This window comes from Apis laboriosa, unplaced genomic scaffold, assembly GCF_014066325.1.
Source record: "Apis laboriosa isolate Shangri-la unplaced genomic scaffold, ASM1406632v1 scaffold5213_cov150, whole genome shotgun sequence".
NCBI lineage: Eukaryota > Metazoa > Arthropoda > Insecta > Hymenoptera > Apidae > Apis > Apis laboriosa.
Window position 1 is genome coordinate 614,718 of NW_025223582.1, and position 22,662 is coordinate 637,379.

The following is a 22,662-nucleotide window of genomic DNA, read 5'->3' on the forward strand; positions in this document are numbered from 1 at the left end:
AATTCATCTATTTGTTTAACTTCAGATTCTTTTTGCGCTTATTACTTATTCATTTTAAAAAAAATATTGTGGTATTATAAATGCTCTAGATATCATTCTATCATATATTGAATTAAAATGAAAGAAAATGATGTTTTTACTATTTGAAATAAATATTCTAAATGTTTTAATTTTAAGATAGATAGTACATTTAGTATTATTAGGAATTCAGCTGAAGATATATGCTATTGTTTTCTGTAAATATTACTGAGAAATTCACATGCTTATTAAAAATATATCTTTTGTATTTTTATAATAAAAATAAACGACGATAGTTTATTTATATGTTCTTTGATGCAGGAGAAATCTCGGTATCTTCACCATAATTTATCATTTTTATATTTTTAAAGTTTCTGTATTTATATTGATATTTTTTCATAGTGTGACTTTTCTTTTAATACATAATATGTAAATTAAATTATAAATTAAACTACAGAAAAACAAAAGAATGAAATCATATATATCATTCCTAGAATGACTTGATTCGTCGGACGAAAATGACTCATCGTAAGCAAATATAATAAAATTACATTCGTATCTTCAGCTTTTTTTTATAAATCGTTTTTTCTAAAAAAACATGTATAATCTAGATATTTTCATTTCATTCTTTTTTTATATATTAAAAACTATATAACAATGAATTATTACCAAATTAATTATAAATTTTATATCATAAGATATCTTATATTTACAATTTTTTATATTCTAATAAAAATATCTATAAAAAATTTTATTGTTTTTATTTCTTTGCATATATATTTTATTTTCTTTAAATGTAATATAATGCGATTTCAAAATAAGAAGTTATAAAATATAAAAAAATGTATTATTTTTTACTATTCCTGTAAATAATTTGATATTGTAGAGTATAATATAAAAAGTTATTTATATAATTTATTTCTACGAATTCTTTAGAAATAACGTATTTGATCATGTTATATGATCAGTTATATTCGAAGTATAAATGACCCATAATTGGATTGAGAGGGGAGTATGTCTCATAAAATTCTTCTCCACTGTGCTACTGTTTACAGTACTAGTTCAGAGTCTGACAACATCATCTCACGGTGAGTATTTCAATGGTGAATTTAAGATATCAAGTGTATTGCATAGTAATATTATTTCACAAGTATATATTATAACATTATATAAAATATATTATGATTCTATTTATATTTGCATTTGTATCTACAATTTAAATATATTCTAGAAAAGGTTAATGACTTTAATACAAATAATAAAACTTAAAAGTTTTCGTATCTTGAAAGGAAATTCACCTAACCCAAAAATTTTGACTTTAATGAAAATTGTATATATATAAAGCTTAATGATATTTATACATGGATATTATACATGGAGTATAATATAATTATTAATTATATACGGAGTATACACAAACTGATATTAAAATTAAAATTTTTGAATAAAATGAATTTTCTTGTAAAATAGTATCCGAAAATTTTTGTTAGATAATATTTAAACAGAATTTTCATATATCATAAAATGATTTTGTCGCGATATTAATTAATTAATTTTAATGATATATAAATTTATATTTCCATTAAATATTTTTTAAAAAATTTTATAATTATAAGTATTAATATTATTTAAGTATTAATATTAATTAAATAAAAGAAAGAAATATTTACATAAGAAATTATTAATTTAATTTATATATTTTACAATATTTTTTTGATATATAAATGATAATAATTAAAAATAGATTTCAAATGAAAACAATATTAATGAAATTTCGATTCAATATTTCACACGAATTATAGTTCTCCATCTTGTATTTTATTATGATTAGTGTTATAAATATATATAATTAATGTTAATAATATACATATGTATATCATATATTATCTATAGATAATAAAAGAAAAATAATTTTTTAAAGTCTACAGCGAAGAGTGAGGTCAAAGTTGACTTTATACTATGTATAATTTTCTTTTTTGATATATTTTTATTATAGAAAATTTAAACTTTAAAAAAAATTAAACTGAATGTACAATGAACAATTTACAATTTACTTTTTACTTGAATTCAAGAACATTATTCATTATTGTATTATTCATAAATTGTATATAATTAAATATTTTAAACATCATATTATAATTAATATAAGTTTTAATTATTTATTTTAATTATTTTATTTTAATTATTTATTTTATTAAAGATTTATTTGATTAAAATAAGACAATATCTTTATGTATTCGATGTATTTTTAAGCAATGATAAAATTACAATTGTTATCAGGAAATCATTGATTCTGAAATTTTTTGTAATATAAAAAATGATATTATTGATGAGATTGATATTATTTTTTTCAAATAATATAAACTTTTTTATAGATGAAGATATTATCTCTAGCATTCTTACTAGGATGTTTTGTTCTCGTCAAAACACACACATATCACGTGGGGCCTTGTCCCATCGTAGAACCGATGCAGGGATTTCAAATAAACAAAGTAAGTTTATAATTCTATTGTATATATTGTATATAAACAAAAATATTTTTATATTAAATTATTTTTCTGTTCATTTATGATAAATTAGAAATTTTAGTTTTTAGGTATATGGTACGTAATTCAGAAAACTTCCACTGCTAGCAAATGTATTACTTATAATTATACTCGTGGAGAGGAACCGGGTGAATACATTTTAAAACAGGATTCCGATCATCCAGTATTAAGTAAGATAAAAAAATTTAAAATTGAAAAAAATTTTTTTTTTAAAAATTAAGGAAAATAATAGATTTTTAAAATTTTAAAAATTATATATAAATAAAAATACTTTAAAATAGTCTTCAATTTAAAATTTAAAGAATTGAGATTAAAATCCGATATTCTTTTTTTGTGGATTTTAACATTAAACAAAGAGGATACTACGAAAAAGAAAATTTTATAAACGAGATCGTACTAATACACATATGTATTGTTAAAAGCTTTTGAATTAATAAAGAACGTCGGATCCATCGAGACTCATAAAAGCATGTCAATAGAATAACTGTCTGACAAATAGGATGAATTATCCGTAATGAAGCGACGTTTCTACACAGGTCTTACGTCATTGAAGCATGAGTACCATTACACTGGTGAATTGACCGTACCGAATCCGAGTACGCCGGCTCTAATGAAAGTTCGTTTTCCTCTTAGTAAGTAAACTGTGTTTATAAAATAAATTAATCATATTTTTCAATTGTTCAAGAGGAAATTGATATTTTAAAAAAAAGTTTAGAGGATTATTTTGAAAAATATTTCGATAATTCGATATAGGATATTAATAATTTTTTAAAATTTTTAGAGAATTTAATAAAAATTTTTATTTATTATTAAAGTTCAAAATATAAACGGTATGTGATATCAGGGAAGTATAAAATAATGAAATAGAAAAAAAATAATGAATATAGATATTTTAAAAAACAAAGGAATATGTAGTATTTAAGAAATAAATATGAAAAAAAAACATAAAAAAGCATTGTATATATAAATTTTTGTGTATATAGAGTGAAGTATATACAAAAATTTTTTAATAGATAAATTCTTTTATTTATTCTTAAAATTTTATAATTAAATAATCGTTTAAATAAATGAATATGCATATAAATTTTCTTTACTTTATGCATATAAATTTTCTTTACTTTTTAAAGTTATTTAAATATTCTTTTTCTTTAAATAAACTTTTATACATATAAAATACTTTCATATAAAAATTAAGAATTTTTTAAATTAATTAAAATTTTTTCAAATTCGAAAATTCCTTTATTTCTTTTATAAAATTTTGAAAAAAAATGAAAAAACATTTTTTGTTAAATATATTTGTAAACAGTTCTATAAAAGAAAGACATAATAATTAAAACAAAGTAGAAAATATAGAAATATAGGAATTTCAATGAAATTAAATTGTATTTCATTAAATATTTCAAAGAATCTCCAACGAATTTTTGAATTACATTTATTCTAACATCAATTTATCGTATTTAAAGGTGTAGCTGGAAGTGCGTCGCATGTAGTGTTCGCCACGGATTACGACAATTACGCGGGTATTTTTACATGTCAGAAGTTAACATTTGCTCATCGTCAAAGTGCAACAATCCTTTCCAGAAATCGGGAATTGGATAAGATTTCTATAGACAATTTACGACAAAAATTATCTGATTTTGGTGTGAATCCCTTTGATTTGAGCATTATTAGTCAAATCAAATGTTTACATGGTAATAATTCATTGGATATTACGGTGGATCCATCGACTTTCACAAGTCAAAATATTGGCAATTTAGTTCGCAAAGCTGGAGAAAAAGTAGGCGATGGAGTCGAATGGGTAGCTAACATGGGAAGTAAGGTTTATCATAAATTGACCGGAAGTGAAGAGAAAATCACGAGCAAACCAGAAGAAAATACTGAAAAAAACTTAATGAGGCATTATGAGGAAACAAATGAAGTTGAATGGATCCCCTAGATTCTTGATTTTAAAAAGTTTATTTAATATATTTTGATCCTAAGAATTTTTCTCAGTTTTTTCAATACTCATTTTCTTGGAGAGAATAAATATAATTGTTATAAATAATACTATTTTCTCCTTTGATTCTATTTAATATAATTTTAATGAGAATGAGATAAGTATGAAATTGTATACTATGATTAAAAAATGATACGAGAATAGATGATTATATATATATATATATATATAAACAAAATAATATTCTTAATTTTTTGATATGATTATAAAATAAAATAAATATCTTAAAAAATTATTTTAATTATCTTAAAAATAAATTTTGATTTATTTTTTACAAAAATTTCCTTAAAAAAACAAATTATATATATAGAAATCAAAAATTATTTTATATAAATTTATAATAAGTTTTTAATCATTTTGAACTATGCTTTTTTTTTTTTTCAATTCGCAGCAGTGACTATTTCTGTCATCGATATTTAATAATAAGAAAATACACTTCTTCCTTCTGTCTTTAATTGGCTTGTATTGAGGGATATTAAAGTGTGAAATGATTGCAAAATCTCTGGAAGGAAAAACATCGCCAGCATGTCCTGTGCTGTCGACAAATTAATTCGATCTATTTACAACAGAAGTTATATATTGTACGGTTGCAAGTATGTGGCATATCACGTGATTTGGAATCTCCCCCGTGTAATCTGGATCACGGTTCATATATGTATGCCACATAATATTAGTATCCTGACGACCCGTTTCAACGATCAGTTTGATAGCGGCCGTTGAGAAGAGATAAAGCGAATTTTTTTAAAAAAACATCTTGTACAACTACCCTATTTTGAGATTCACGATTCTGTGGAATCACAGAAATTCTTTGTTGAAAGATCATAATCCTGTGAAGACAGGAAAAATTATTGATCATCGTCTACGAGAGTTATAAAACTTCAATGTATGTATATTAATTCATTACATTTTTGTCTTTTTCTTTTATTTCTTTAATTCTAATTCTATATCTTTATTTATTATATCTTATATCTTTAATTATTTGAAAGATCAGATCAATAATAATTGCTCTGATAATAATTATTATTCAATTTTGAAAAATATGATATGATATTTTAATTAATTAAAAATTATATAATTTTATAATAGAAAAATTTTAATAAAAATTGTTTAATTTAAAATAATAAAACATATTTAAGAAGTTTAAGAATACATCTTAAAGGTATATTCAAAGGTATATTCAATATTCAAAATATATTTTCTTTAACATACGTGCAAGGAATCGCTAAACGATATTATATTCTTGAAAAATTCGCGCTTTTCGAATAGCGCGAATCTACTACGCAAATGGAATTTTTTATAATAATCTAGGAAGCGAAATTATACATAAGTATTGAATTTCATATAAATTGAATGAAAGGAAACTCAGTACGAGATTCTCCTTTGAAATTGGTAATATTGGTGAAATTACACACCCATTAAGATATGTTAAAAATTACATTGTAATGATAATTATGATATATATTCTGAAATTATGAACATTTAATTAACATGGAGATATATATCGAAAATAATAAATTTGAATGTTTAAATCATTAAGGCTTAAACTTGAAGAATTTTAAAATTTCTAATATGTTTTTTAATAATAATCTTTCAATTGGTAAAATTAGTAATTTCAAAATATTAAAATCATTTCTATTCGCGTTTTTATTACCTTGAAAATAAATTTCACAAGATCGGTGTCGATCAGTTGAGGGGTTGTTGCGCACTGCAGCAGCTCGAGTCGCGTTGCGGTTTCTGGGGTTGCGTAGCTGGTAGTGGGGGTTAGTTGGCAGCTAGTTGCGCACTTGTTCTTTTAGTGAGTTTCGCGTTATTCCTTCGACTCGAACATATCTCGATTTCTTTGATTTTCCAAATAGTTTCATTAAATTCATGTTTAAATCAATCTACTTTGCAACAACGTATTCATTTGAAAGTTTTATTATTTGTCTGGTTAAGATTGAATGTTTCATTCTTTGTGATCGTGATATCGTAATAAACATGCTCACCACTGCACGTGTACGACTTTTCCACAGGGTAATTGATCGATTAAGCGGCGCGTGTAATGCGTATATTGCAATGAGTAGCGATTTCTTGTGAATTGTTCTTGACATCTTGACTGATTGTTAATTTGCTAATTCGTTGGCGACTCGTTGCGATATTTTGCTGTGCTTTATATTCTTGTGTTTTTATTTTACATCATAGTTAATTTCTTTTATGATTCGCTGACATATTATAATCTTATTGCAATAATCATTGCTTGCTTTTTTTCTCTTTTTTTTTCTTTATAATAAACTTTCTTTAATATTGAATGTTGGATGGAACAAATAAAAGGAAAGTTAGAAGATTAAAAATTATATTGAATTATAAATTTTTTGATTCTTATATTCTTATGAAGAATTATTTACATATTTTCTTTTTGAAAAAAGATAATAGGAATTATCATTAAAAGATAATTTTATAGAAATTGATGTTTTAATTATTATTAAAAAAATTGATGTATTAATTATTATTCTTAAATAATCTACAATTATGATTTATTATGATTTTATATTTATTATATGATCATTATATTAAAACTTTTTTTTTTATATAACAATTTTTTTTAATACATTTTTCCATAATAAATAATTTCTGATCATGATTTTTTTTAATTATTATTAGATTTTTTATTAGCAAAAAAAAAATTAATAATTGAATCAATAAATAAACATATTCATATATTCTTTTAAATCAATAAATAAATATATATTCTTTTTGGTGAAAACTTAGCAATATTTGATTAAACAAGATATGATGATTTATGATGATTTATAATGATTAATTAATTATTAATTTATAATGATTAATTGATGATTTTTATATGGGTAAAAATGGTTTAGTGTAATTGAATTATATAGATTTATCAGTTGGTTACAGAATTATTTGGTTTAAATTGGCACAAGTTCAAGAGACAAGTTCTATGAGGTTAATGAGGTTGACTGACCCAGATTTTCGATATTTGGTTCAATTTCACGACGAGGGTTAGTGAAATTCACAAGATCTATCACCTCTCTAAACTGGGACGATCTAATTAAATTAAATTTATCGGTCAAACAAGTCGTGCTGTTGAATAGTATTAATCTTTATCGATAATAATATTAGATAGGATTATTATTATATTTATAATTTTTTTATTTAATTTTATTTATTATATCTTATTATATATGTATAATATGTTGTCTTATATTCCTTGCAATCTTTTCACTTTTTATTAATTTTGTGTATTAAAACAATTGTATGATTTTTTTTATTAAGAAAAACCAAATTGAATTTGTTGCAGGCTTCCTATCATATCAAACTACAGAATCGCTATAATATTAATAAATTATTGTATAATAAATTATTATATAAATATTAGTAAATTATTACACAAAAAAATAAATAATAAACATAAAAATAAATGAAAACAAATGGAATTTAATCTAATTTAATTTTATTATAAATAAATATTACTATAAATAAATTAATAGAAATAGAATAAAAAAAATTAGAGAAATTACATATTTAGATATAGAATAGATTATAAATAAATTTCAATAAAAATTGAAATTCAAACAACATAATTTATATTTTAAGATTTTTTTATCATTTTATATTCTTCTTTATACAATTATATAGAAAAGATTGGTGTAAAAATCAGTAATTTCCATTGATGCCAATCTCTAAAGATTACTTAAGAGCCATTTAAAATCATCTCATATCGAATCTTTAGTGATTCTTATAGGGATTTGTAAGGTCATTCATCACTCTTGTCTTTCAACATATCGTTTTTCGAATTAATTTCTTTTGCGATTTCGATGCGTCAGAGGGAAGGACAGCCAGTGAGGAATCGTCAAGGTTTGGTTTTTGTTCCTTATTTTTCTGTGACCTTAAGAGAACTGTTGTCCTTGAAGGATCTTTTGAAGTGATTCTCGAGAAAGGTAAAACACTATTAGTCGTTCAACGTTCCTCGAAACCATTGCTTCGGGTGCGATTGAATCGTAGATGTCGAATCTTATAGAAGATTTTTCTCTTTTTTTATAAGTTCTTGAAAGGATTAACATTTTTTTAATAGAGAAATTGAGAATTTTATATATTTTATGCTTAAATTTTTTTATAATGTGAAAGTTTTTTATTTTACCGTGATGGTGATAAATTATGATGTGACATGAAATTCCAATTTGACATTCATTTAGAAAAATTTCGTTGTCATATATAGTGGCTATTTTAACAATGTTTTGATTTCGAATAATCAACTGTAAGTGCTTTTGTATTGTCTCATTGCAATGACTATTATTTTATTGAGTGAATCACTTAATATACTTGTGCAGATAGAATTATTATTAGTAATTAGAGAATATAAAAAATATATATATATAAAAAATATATACAATAAAAAAAATACATAGTAAAAGAATTTTAACATTCTTTTTTTTTTGTTATAAAGTAATATCAGTATAATGTAAAAATTATTATAAATTAACTTGATATATTTAATGGATAATGTTTTTGCGAGAAAAGAATAATTGTTTGTATAGATGCAAATATAATCATGTTTATTAATTCCTTGATTCTAATTTGTTTCTTATTATCTTATCATTTCAGAAATAGATTGTTCATCTTCTAATAAAAATGATAAATTGAACTTTAATCTTAAAACGTCAACATTTAAAATACAACAAAACAATTATAATTGTGAAATTTAATAATGCTTAAAAAAGGATAAATTGAAATTATGCAAATGTTGATCAATGTGTCAAGGAAAGAAAAAGAAAAAACGATACGTTTATGAATGTCTGGTAATGAAATAATCAAGTAAAATCTCATCATGGATATGATAGATACAGCAATGAACGCATCATTTTATGACATTTAATTGGTATACCCTCCAACTTGCTCGTTAAAACGACCGGAATTCCTGTATGTTGATTTATCTGATCGGTTACTTCAACAAGCAATAATTAATGTTAGATTAAGAAAGAAAACGTCACATTATTCTATTTATAATTAGTTTTCATTAGATCCGCATCAATAATAAAAGATTCTTCTAATCCTAATTGAAGAAACAGTAATGTGAGTATTAGTAACGTGAGTGTTGAGAGTTTAATCTGAAAATGAAAATATTATTTCATGGAAATTGTTTCTCTGATAAAAAATATTAAAAAATAATATAAAAAATATATATAAATATATAATATTAAATATATAATACATAATATATAAGAAATATTGTATAGAAGACTATACATTTTAATAATTACTACTTTTTTTAATATTAAAAAATATTTATTTTTTACATTATTTAATTTACAATCTAGTTAAAAAAATGATTATTATTGTTTAAAATATTTTTCCTTAAAATAAATATTATAAGTATAAAAAGTATTCAAATTTTGCGTGGGAGTTAATATTATGTGTTTAAGTGAAACTGAGGACAAAATATGACTAGACTATAATAATATTGGTATATGTACACTTCAATATATTTACAGAAAAGTTAGGAAATGTTTGCGCATTGTCGACCTACTATCCCTATTGGAAATGTTTATGTACGAGTTTGATTTCAAATTTTTAGAAGATAGGGAAACAGATTGATAGGCAAAGGATTTTTTCTTTATTAAAAATCAATTGTATATTCATTGTTTTACGAAATAATAAAGTTAAATATCTAACAATACTTGATTCTCTTTTTGATTAATCGATATCATTATTTATAGCAATGAATACGTTTAATGTATTTGTTTTTGTCAAATGCATCTTTACAAAATTATTCAGAATTTGAATAAAAAAAAAAAATTTTAATTTTAATGCGACTTCTGTGATATATTAAATTATAATATACATATTTATAATTTATATACAGGATTCTTCTAGCAGAATATATAATGCTAAAAATAATGAAAAATTTAAAATTGACTCTGATTTAATATTCTTTAAATGTTTATTTCATTTTTTTGTAAAAATTATTTTGATTGATAGATGCTTACAGTATTTCTACTACTCATACCAACACTCTGGGGGGATGAAACTGAGGCTAGTGTTCTCGTGGCAGATACCACTATGTCAAGAATGGTGGAATTAAATGCGGATGCGCCCTTCTGTGCCTTGTACACCGATCGTGGTGTTATTCAAAAAATGGTTCTTGGTGCTGATCCAAAAAAAGTCCGTCAAATGTCAAGCAATCTCGTAGCAGATTTGGAAGAAACGTGTAAAGCCTCTCGAGACAAGGGAAAGGTACTAACAATCTTTTCAGATGTTAAATTGTAGATATCAAACAAAATTATAATTAATTGAACACTTGATTCGCTTAATGTATAGAATATAATTTCGTACAAAGGTAATTACATTAAATAGAATTTTTAATAATAATATTTCATTGTTACTTATGTATAAGTAAATCTTGAAAAATTATAAAAATAAAAATATAAAATTAAATTAAAAATATAAAAAAAAAAAATTCTCTTTATTACAGAATCAACCTCCAGGAGGTGGATTGATTTATCCAGGCACAAAATGGTGTGGTCCAGGTACTTTAGCGAAATCGTATGATGATCTCGGACACCATGCAGCCGAGGATGCATGTTGTAGAGAACATGACCATTGTCCTATCACTATATCGCCTAAAGAATGCATTCATGGTATATGCAATAACTCGCCTTTCACACGGTCTCACTGTGACTGCGATGCGAAGTTCCGTAGATGTTTGCAGAATCTTAATTCGGAAGTCGCAAATACTCTCGGTGCTCTTTTTTTTAATGTGATACAAGTAACTTGTTTTAAGGAGAGACGTCCCTGTTCACAGTGGCAAAGGTAAGTTTTGAAAAACAATTCTGTGAAAATAAAATTTATTTAGTTAGGATTTTTAAGTCCCTCCTTTTCAAAATAAAAAATTATTAAAAATTGTATTGCCTATATAAAATATTTATTAAGAGAAGAATTTTTATAATTATTCAATTTTTTTTAAAATTACATCAATATATATGAATATCAATATAATCAATTATATTAAATCAGAATTTATATTAAATATATCAATTATATCAGTTATATATCAATTATATTAAAAGAATTTTTTCATTATTTTTCATTTTTTCTTATTTTCTGAGATATTCAATATATTGTTAAAAAATACATGTAAAAATAATTTTTTTTTCAAAATGATTAAATGAAATGAAACAATTAAACACATATTTCTAATGATTAAATCATCAATTCTCTTCAGTTGTCTTCTGGTTTGGATGAATTCAACGCGATACGAGTATATTAATTCGCCACGAGATTATTATACCTACAAGATGTTTTTCTACAAGATACTACAGGCAATGCGTGACATCCTCAAACAGAAACAATTATCATCATGGTTGCATATGAGCTTCGATTGAATGTAATTTTATTATAAATTTATTCTCACAGATAATCGGTTGTTGATGATAATTGTGGTGGTGGTGTTCATGGGTCTTCTGATATTATTTTAACCATTTTTCCGCTTTATTTCGATGTTGCTTGCAAAATTTCGTAATGATCGATCGTGTGTAATCGTTATGTGGTTGATATGTTACAGAAATGGTTACACGGAATCGGTATCGAACCGATTGTGCTCCCAGTACAAATTCCGACCAAGCGACAAATACGTGCCGTTGATGCCCTTGAACGTGAACTAGCTATTGCGGAAACGCAAGAAGAACGGACCAGACAGCCTTTGAAGTGATGCCAGTTAACAGAGTTCTAATGAGTGGGATAATTGCACGCGCTTCAACAGCGTTCCTTGCGCGCCTCTTTCTTTCATGCTGATCCAACCTGTTTGGGAATAGAACGAAATGTTCTTTCCTTATCATTCATGAATTTATATTGTTACAGATCATTATTTTTCATGGAATGTCATTTTTCTTTTCTGACTTTTATTTGACAAAAAATTTATTATCCTCTTTTTGGTAGCTTCGATCAATTTTTCTGCAAGATCGGTCTAAAATAATAGATAGAAAATTAGTTTCCGAAAATTCCATAGCAAGAAGTATCCAAGAAATATTTTTTAATATTTTTTTTAACAAATATAAAAATATATCAGATATTTTTTTATTTTTTCTTTGGTTTCGAATAAAGTGGATTTTTTTAGTCTTAAAAAATTAAAAATTTTTTTTAAAGTTTGCATAAATATGAAAAATATTAGAACTTTTTTTTATTTTTCTGTTTAGTCATTTTTTCAATTTTAAAAGTAAAAAATGGAATAAATAAGATGGTCAGCTTGAAAGTAAGAAATAGTTATGCAAATGTTAGTAGCTGTCATCCTTGCAATATAAAAGTCAATATGTATTGTTATAAAAAGTTTTTTGTTTTTTGCTTCGTAATATATGAAATGAAATCCAGAAAAAAAAATATATATATATATATATACAGATATGCTATATAAAAAAATTCTTAAGAAGGAATCGATATGAAATTTGAATAAAAACCATTGATTTCGAAAGAATTGCGAATTTATATTCGCAAATAGTTTATAATTTTACTGCTCAATATTATTTTTATAATATGTTTCCAATTCTAAAAATAATAATTTAAATGATTGATCTTTTTAAGAAAAAAAAAGGAAGTTACAGACATACAATATGAAATAAAAACTATTTGGTAAATTTATATTGATTACCGCTAAACTAAAGATAGTAACAAAGAAAAAGATTATAGCTATAATTGACTAAACAATTGTTTCATCGAACATAAAACAAAGAAAGATTTCACTGGAACTGTATCACCGAAACAAGGTTCGCATTTCTTGCATATCAATCGTCGTTATTTCAGTCGCGCAAATATGCATGCAATTGCATAAAATCACGTAGCATTTTCTACGATTTTCCTTAGATTAAAATTTTTCATCAAGTTGATACGGAAGTAATTAAAATATATTAAATATAAATATGACAACTTTTTGAATTAAATTTCAAATAAAATATTATTATATTTGAGATATATATATATATTTTCTAAATAATGAATGCTAGTATCAACTTGATGAATTTACAACGTACCAATAAATTTCACAATATCGACGATTTTTCTATCCTTTTTGATAGCTTTTGAATTTTTAAATTTAAAATTTTTAAATTTACTCGTGCGTTCAACGAATTTATTTGTTTTAAGACATTTTTAAAGTGGTTTATATATATAAATTAAAAATTAACAATTAAATTAAAATTAACATGATAATGTTGCAGCTCAAATATCCAAGAATCATGAAAGAACTTGATTCATTCGATGCAAACTGCTCAAAATAATATGAAAAATATAAAATGATTGAACAAAATTTCCTCACTTATACATGAAAATATTTTATTTGCAAAATACATTAAATTGAAAAATTAATCAAGAAATTGATAAACATTTCCGCAATTTCTTATAAAACAATATGGAAATTTCAACAATTAAGTTCAATTATCGTTTTTCCTATGATTATCATATAACATGAGTTTAATGAGCAATCCAATATCAATTATATATATACAACTGTATAACTTAGAACTTAAAAAATGAAATTGACTTTCAAATGCTTTTGACAATCTTATTTTGTAAATTGTAATCTTCATTTTATGATACATTCATTATTCTTTTTCTTAAATGATATGAAAAAAATGGTTTACTAATTATTTTGAGCAGTGATAAAAGAATAAATGAAATGATCAGAAGAAAATCCTGCACAATCTTTACTGTGATCGAAATTACTCAGATATGTAAGCTTGCTATAGTTTTTACTTATAGAATAATCATTTATGGCTCTTCATGCTCAAATAATTGATGCGACCTGAGAGAACCGGAAGTTGTCGCTAGACAAAAAGATTATCCGGATTTTGTAAATATCTCGAGAAGGTCAGCCGGGAAAGCGTGCAATCGATTCAATATGTCACATTGATATATATGTTAGAAATAGCTCAGTGACATTTAGTTTCCTGAAGACCTTCGATTGATCATCAGTATAGTGACAAATTCTAACTAAATTAAAAAAATTGTTTTACATATCACTTTTAAAGATATATATATTTTTCAAGATTATTTTAATTAAGTTTAAATTATTTCAAAAAAATTATAAATATGGTATTCAATATTCAATATACAAATAACTTTTGTAATAAGCAAGTTAAATTATTTTGGATATTTAGAATATTAATGATTTAAATTATGAATTTTATCATTTAAAATTTATTTTCTAAGATTAAACTGTACTGATGAATATGAGATAGATATGTATTTAAATGTATGTATACAAATTAGTTTTTAATTATAATATGATATAATATAATCAACATTTTTAACATTTGCATGCGATAATATTATTTATATTATATTGATATATATATTTTAGTCTAAAATGGATCTCTTGGATACTTTCTGGAAAAAATATTTATATTATATATCATAAAGAAACTATGTATCTATAAGTAATTAATTTTCTATATTTATCTTTGAAATCTTACAATTTCCAACCATTTTATCATATATACTTGCATTTCTCATATATCAAAAATTAATTTAACATATATATATATGTAAGATATATTTAAAAAATTGTATCTATGTTGATTTGAAAGACCAAATATTTTAAAAAATAAACAACTACCTCTTTACAAATTACTTGTTTTTTCATTTTGAAAGAATAAATTTTTTACATTGCAAAATTTTAACAGAATTAAATCTTAGAAAATGTTTATCAATTATTGATTAGAAGTTATTTCAATTAATAATTGTTGTTAAATAAATTTAAGAAAAAAAACAATGAATTTTAAAAAATTTAAAACAAAATTTTTAAATCTTTTTATTATTGAAAATAATGTAACTTTTAAAGATTATTTTATTTTTAGAATGAGAAAAATATCTTATTTTATCATATTTAATATTATATTTTATTTGAAAATAATTTATATTGTGATATTTATATACATATTTATATATATTTATATATATGTATTATATTTAACATTATAAAAATTTTCAATTTTATAATATCAAATTTCCCGCCATTGCGCAATATCCATCGTATTAAGAATGGATTACGAATCTGTTTACTATATATTCAATGATCAAAGTGCGGAGTGGGAGTGTGTCAGTTCTACCTAAATGCTGTGATGGATGAAGTTTCGTCAAACGGTATGTCTTTTTCGGCAATGTAAATTATTATTTTTGAACGGATTGACCGAATTCACAATATAGTATGTATAATTTTTCGAATTGTGTATATGACAAATGAATTGATCGATGATTTTTTGTGTACGCTTGATCCTTTGTAGATCGCGTGGGCGTCCTGTCTTCCAAGTCTCTTGGCCCACGCTCTTCAAGAAACTTTATTTACGCATTCATTTAAACTATATTTTTCCGATCATGCATTAATGAGCAAACAATGCTTCGAAATGTATTTTATAATTTCAGTGTTGTAATTTTTTCATTGACAAGCTTTAATCATTTTAGAATTAGCCAATTTATTGTCAGCTGGTTGATAAACTGCTTTCTTAACTCTTACCTAATGTCAACCGTGAATCACATTTCCTTCCTACTACGTCCCTGACGCGTTTTGTTTTCCGTATGACTACGTTATATTTGTTTTTGTAACTTCGACAAATTCGAAATATATAAAATTTAATGTTTAATAAAATTTCTATTATCGGATTACTTTCATATGAAAATTACGCAAATACGCATGTATAAATATTTAATGTAAATATATGACACAGACAGAATGTTTGAAATCATCATAAAAGAGATTCTAACGAGAAATTATAAAAGCAAAAAATTCAATTTCTAATCACATACAAATGGTTTTTCAATTAAATTTGTTTTTAATATAATATTTTCTAGATCTGGGAAGTGGGGAAAGTAGTGGGACATTAACATGTGCTGGATGTCTCAATGCAATTGATGAAGATGAATTCATACAGGCATTAAATCAAGAATGGCATATTGATTGTTTTCGGTAAAAATATAAATAATAATAATAATAATAAAAATAAAATATCAAAACAATATTCATAAAAATAAATTATTCATAAAATTGTGATTTTTTAGGTGCTCAGCATGTGATATTGGTTTGTCCACATGGTACTTTGAGAAAGATGGTTTACTTTTTTGTAAAGATGATTATTGGGCTGCTTATGGAGAAGCTTGCCAAGGTTGTGGTCAAATCATTACGGGTCCTGTCATGTTGGCAGGTGATCACAAATTTCACCCAGAATGTTTTGCCTGTAATTCTTGTGGAGCTTTCATTGGAGATGGAGAAAGTTATGCATTAGTTGAGAGATCCAAACTATATTGTGGAAGTTGTTATAAGAGACAGATGCAGCCAATTAATAGAGCACCTAATTATCCATTCACACGGAAACCACACAGTATCAGATTAGTGGAAATACCTCCAAATACTTCTGATCCTGAAAAACAGAGAGGAATCAAATTGACATTAGATACAACTCCTAATCCTCGAAATTGTGGTGCTTTACTTCGTATATCTGAGTATGTATAATAATATATTTCTGTTTTTTATTTTTATTATAGGTAAATTAAGATTAAAATTTAAAACAAATATTGTCAATTTTTATAATATTTTAAAACAAACGTGCAAAACAAAAAACAATTAAAAATATAAATTGCAACAAATTATTGTAAAATTATATGATTAAGCTAAAATTTATTATTGTTTTTATAATACTATGCATGAATGTGATTATTTTAAAAATAAATAAATAAACAAAATAAAATAGATAAGCAGCCTCTAATAACTTTAAACTAAAATGCAGGTTAATGAGAAATGTTCGTGGAAAAATCAGTAAGCTGCTGGCCTCTGTGATGGAGGTTCTATTTAGACTATGCTGCCACTTCTCTAATCATAGGTACAGCATAACAAATAATATGCATTAGATATTGTATTTGTTATAAATTAGATTGTCCTTCAATGTTTGCACGCTAAAATATATCTTGTGCAAAATAATTTTCTTGTAATTTTCTTGTCTAATATTATATATGTGCTGCATAGATGTGTAAGCATGTTATATTTAGAAATGAAATGAAAATTTATGCTTTACAGAACATGCATTTGAAATAATATATAGTAGTATATGTTATGTATTAATATGATTATGTTTTGTATTTTATATAACATATAATGATGATATAATAATAATGCAAAAAAATTTGCTGGATTAAAAATAAATATGGATATTAGTTCTACTATTTAATTTTACTTATAATATTTAAATCAAATATGAACTAAATGCACGCAAAGTTTTGCATGTTTTGTTTAAAAAATATATATACATATATATATATCTATCAAAACATTGGAGATATCACATGAAACGTGTTACAGACTGAACATGTCCAGTGATCTCATATCTTTGCATATTGGTGATCGTATACTCGAAGTAAATGGTACCCCAGTTAAAGATCAGCCAATAGAGAGTATTGAAAATCTTATACAGTATTCTGATACAGTTTTACAGGTAATTCTATATATAATATTTACATATATAATTTAAGCATATTTAAGTATATTATATTTATTAATAACATATACATGTATATAGTACATAATACATGTATATAATAGTAAATATAGAAATTTTAATAAATATAATCTAATTAAATCTAATAAATCTATAATTAAATATAAAAAAAATGAAAATAAACATTTTGAATATTTTAGCTAACTATTGAACACGATCCGGATACAGTTTCTCGACGACTTACATATTCATCACCGTCTGCAGCGATGTTGACGTCGATTTCGAGTTCTAAAACAAGCCCTGAAAATAAAGAACGTTTATTTAAACGGCGAGATGAAGGTTACATCAGTGGAACGCGAAGCAGGCAATTGCGAAGAACCAGAGATCCTATGCATAAAGAGCGTAGTAGTTCTATGTCGCGATTACTTGATGGGTATAGTTTAACTTTTGAATGAAATATTTCTATAATGATTAAAAATAGTTAAACATTTATTTTTAAATTCGTTCTTATTTTGATATATTTATAGATCTTCACCTACAAATCTTACATGTGACTTAAGTAGAACTAGATCATTTCGTGTTGAACCAAAGAATCAAAGAATATTCCGTGCTAGTGATTTAGTAAAAGGTGAACTACTAGGTACAGGATTTTTTGGACAAGTGTTTAAAGTTACACATAGAGATACTAATGAAGTCATGGTGCTAAAAGAGTTGTATAGAGTTGATGAAGAAGCTCAAAAGAATTTTCTAAAAGAGGTAAATTTTTTATGTTAAAAAATAAAATTATTTTATCAATGATTATTCTATATTATATTTATTCATATTATTTTATTTATTTCTTTTTTTATTTTATATAAATTTAACAGGTTGCCGTTTTACGTTCGTTACATCACAACAATGTTCTCCGATTCATTGGTGTTCTATACAAAGATAAAAAGTTACATTTGGTCACTGAATATATAGCAGGAGGAACTCTAAGAGCTCTGTTACATGATACAAATGAAATCTTACCGTGGGAACAACGAACATCATTTGCTAAAGATATAGCTGCTGGTATGGCTTACTTACATTCCATGAATATTATTCACCGAGATTTAAACTCGCATAATTGCCTTGTACGCGAGGATAAGACTGTAGTTGTAGCCGATTTCGGCTTAGCAAGGATAATACAGAATGGTAACTCCCCTGATAATCGCAAATATAGTAGACATTCCGAGGGAGAAACGAAAACATCAAAAAAAGAGCGAAAGAAAAGATACACAGTAGTAGGAAATCCATATTGGATGGCGCCTGAAATGATGAAGGGTAACAAATATGATGAAAAAGTTGATATATTCAGTTTTGGTATTGTTGTTTGTGAAATCATTGGACGTGTTCAAGCAGATCCTGATTACTTACCACGATCTTCAGATTTCGGGCTGAATCAGAATGTATTTAAGGAAAAATTTTGTTCTAATTGTCCGGAAATGTTTTATATGATTGCCTTTCTTTGTTGTGATCTGAATCCCGATAAGAGACCACCTTTTGAAGTAATGCAATTATGGTTGGAAGGATTGGCAATGCATTTATCGATGGGTGCAGAATTACCATCAAATTTGGAATACGATATCAGAAATTATATAGGACCTAGCACAAGTACTAGTGAATCCACAACTCCAGAGAGTTTGGCACCGCAATTGAAACCTATTAAAGAAGGTCAAATACACCAAGAAAAGAAACGATGCAGCGGTTGTAATGACAGTACGTTGGAACGTGAAGAAACGGAATCTAGTAATATTCTTCAAGTACCTGATGTGATAAATTCTCGAGGAAAATACACAAGACAGAACAGCAAAACAAACGATTCGCCTGGAACCTCGAGTCGTTATTCGAGACAAAACTCACGATCTAAGGAAGTTTCAATCGAAAAACCAGAAATTGTTATTTCTCCGGATTCTAGTGGATTTACTGGTTGTTTTCCGAGACAAAATATCAAATCAAACGAATCGTCTGTCCATTATTTCAATGATAAACAAGATTCGTATGTAAAAAAGGATTTAACAGAATGCAATTTGAGGATACCTACTATTGAAAAAATGCGCTATGTGGGTAGAGTAAATCCGTGCTCTTTATCAGATACTCCTGAATATATCATTGATAACAAAGTATTATGTAAAGTAAATAATTGTTTAAATTTCAAATCAACAGAGAAATCTAATGAATATAATTCAATTGGAGATAGTCATTCGAGAATTAAGCTGGAAAATAAGTTCAAAATGTCAGATACGAATTCTGTTAATTCTTATTTGAAACAAATTGGAAAATCTATAAATGTTATAGAAAAAGAAAATAAAATTGACAGTCAAAATGATGACACAAAGAAGACCACAGCCGAAACTTCAAAATCACCGGGAGGCTCTTATTTAAGAAGAACAAAGATTTCTCCCACGAAGGAGACGCCAAAGGATGCATTTTTGTTACAAAAGAATAGTCAATCTGAAGCTATTTCATCTTCGTTGCAATCAAAAATAAATATAAGTACGGCAGAAATTACCGAAGATAAGTCTATCAATGATAAGTTAATCAGGCAAGAAAGTAATATTTCAGATATTGGAAATATATTATCTAGACAAGGAAGCCTCACAGTACTAGATTGTACAGCAAAGCATAAAGATCAGATATATAAAGATTATTCGCCTTTTAACACTTTACAAAAAGAAGATTTCCATAAAGAAGGAAATTTCAAGAAAAATACTATGTTTTATTATACAGATAATCTCTATTCAAATTCCAGTCTTTCCAAAAACGATGATTTTCTTTCCTACAACATACGAAATGAGACTAATATAGATAATGAAAAAGACTGTACCTTATCCACCCAAGATTGTACTAAATTCAAGTCCGATGACTCTAAAAAAACAGTAATCGAAACGATACCTGTATATGATGGAAAATTGCCTAATTCTTTGACAGAATACACAGGATGTTATAAAAATGTGGATTTATGCAGACAAGATAGTTTCGGTTCTGATAGTGCAGTTGGTACCATGAGAAGTAATTTTTTTGCAGATTTAGAGTTTGTTCATTTAAGAGACGGTAGGCATACACCGGATTTGTGCCATACTCCTGAACAATGTTGCACTCCTAATCGAGCTACGTCACCTATAGAAAGCACAGCTTTATGAAGTTTCCATGTTAATGAAATAATGCATCATGTTCATAATGAAACAAATCTCGTATTTTATTAATTTGATTTTTTTTCGCTTAACGATGATCTAATAATTTAAGTTGTTTAGTTTTTCATTTCTCTTTCTAATTCTCATACTCTCAAAATGATCATATCAAATATTAAACTTTTTTTTTTTGCGTGTTGTAGTATTGCGTAATAATATCTAAAATAAGTATTATTAATAATTTGATGTCCAGTATTAATGAATCTCATTGCTATTCTCTTTGTCTTCAATTTCTATGAATTTGAAATATATCTTGGATGGTGCGTACAATGGTGCCCTCCGACGAACTCGCACAAGAAAGTTCGCATTCTTGCAAAATTTTGCCTTGTGGTTCTTATAAGCGGAAATTTAAGTAATTATAAGACTAACGAAAACATTCCATCCACAATCTTATTATCTGCATCCAGAATCAATAGGATTAATACGTGGTTTTCTCGAATGGTCCGTGTCCGTAACGTGCCGATCACGTGTAATAATTTTTGACACGTGTTCTCGAGAACACAAAAACGAAAATCTGGATCGATACATCTCCAGTTCTTTTTTTTTTTTTAAAATACGAGGTTATATTGAAGAAGTTGTAAACATTATTGTAGAGTCAGTTTTGTAGAATAGAATGTAAAAAAAATGATATTCTTTATCAAACATATATGTACATCATACTGTAAAATATTATTCACATGATGGTGGTGTGCATGTATAAATTATCGACATGTATAAATTTGAATTCATCAGTTATATCTTTGTTATTTGCATAAAAAATAGAATTTCACTTATTTGATATTGATATTTCCTTCATGTTCTTAATATTATTATTTATATTTTCTGTATTTGTATTTTCTATTTCATATTATTTTTAATTTGTAAATTGCATTCTATTTTTATTTAACTTAATAATTTTCATATATATATATTAACAAAGATATAAATGATGATATAGTATGATGTGTATAATATAAAAATGTACATATATTTTGTATATATACATATATATTCCAATATTTGTCATGTTCAAGATACTGTTTACAGATTATATATTAACAGTAAGAAACTTTATATTGATAATGTAGAGACAAAAGTTCTTTTGATACTATTAAAAAAGTTGTATTTCTATTACATTCTAATTATAAGAACATTGTTCTCTAATTTGATCAAGATAGAGTCAAAGTAAAGTAAAAGATTTAAATCAATTATAATTTAATTTTGAGTCTTATTCCAAAAAAAAGTATTATTAATATTTTTTGCAAAAATTAATTAGAATTTCATTTTATATTATGTACAAAAATTTCTTCACTTTGTTATTCATATTTTTTTGCTATTCAACTTTTAATTTAGATGATTGGAGATGTATTACTATTATTTTCTTTATTTTGAGAAATATTTTATATTACATATAATTTGAATACTGTTGTTATTGAAAGCAC

At 25.0% G+C, this 22,662-nt stretch overlaps 3 protein-coding genes across 6 annotated transcripts; all 3 read left to right on the forward strand.

Annotated features, from left to right (window-relative positions):
- The first annotated feature begins 1,022 nt into the window (after positions 1-1,022).
- On the forward strand, positions 1,023-4,608 carry LOC122717465 (apolipoprotein D-like). 2 transcript variants are annotated; one of them, XM_043941554.1, is made up of 5 exons: positions 1,023-1,106; positions 2,394-2,510; positions 2,608-2,734; positions 3,101-3,196; positions 4,028-4,608. In XM_043941554.1, exons 2-5 carry the CDS (start codon positions 2,394-2,396, stop codon positions 4,498-4,500), a joined length of 813 nt encoding a protein of 270 aa, XP_043797489.1. In that variant the 5' UTR covers positions 1,023-1,106; the 3' UTR covers positions 4,501-4,608. The 2 variants fall into 2 exon arrangements, with proteins under 2 accessions (XP_043797489.1, XP_043797490.1); XM_043941555.1 differs by lacking the exon at positions 1,023-1,106 and adding an exon at positions 1,225-1,254.
- A 319-nt stretch (positions 4,609-4,927) lies between these two features.
- On the forward strand, positions 4,928-14,993 carry LOC122717464 (acidic phospholipase A2 PA4). Of its 2 annotated transcripts, none has more exons than XM_043941553.1 (4): positions 4,928-5,443; positions 10,537-10,791; positions 11,030-11,367; positions 12,119-14,990. In XM_043941553.1, exons 2-4 carry the CDS (start codon positions 10,537-10,539, stop codon positions 12,216-12,218), a joined length of 693 nt encoding a protein of 230 aa, XP_043797488.1. In that variant the 5' UTR covers positions 4,928-5,443; the 3' UTR covers positions 12,219-14,990. The 2 variants fall into 2 exon arrangements, with proteins under 2 accessions (XP_043797488.1, XP_043797487.1); XM_043941552.1 differs by lacking the exon at positions 4,928-5,443 and adding an exon at positions 6,269-6,573 and having other exon boundaries at positions 12,119-14,993.
- A 651-nt stretch (positions 14,994-15,644) lies between these two features.
- On the forward strand, positions 15,645-21,934 carry LOC122717462 (LIM domain kinase 1). 2 transcript variants are annotated; one of them, XM_043941548.1, is made up of 8 exons: positions 15,645-15,687; positions 16,393-16,507; positions 16,600-17,040; positions 17,325-17,417; positions 17,894-18,026; positions 18,230-18,462; positions 18,557-18,785; positions 18,896-21,934. In XM_043941548.1, the coding sequence occupies exons 1-8, from the start codon at positions 15,666-15,668 to the stop codon at positions 21,191-21,193; spliced, it is 3,564 nt and encodes a 1,187-aa protein (XP_043797483.1). In that variant the 5' UTR covers positions 15,645-15,665; the 3' UTR covers positions 21,194-21,934. The 2 variants fall into 2 exon arrangements, with proteins under 2 accessions (XP_043797483.1, XP_043797484.1); XM_043941549.1 differs by lacking the exon at positions 17,325-17,417.
- Positions 21,935-22,662: the final 728 nt, after the last annotated feature.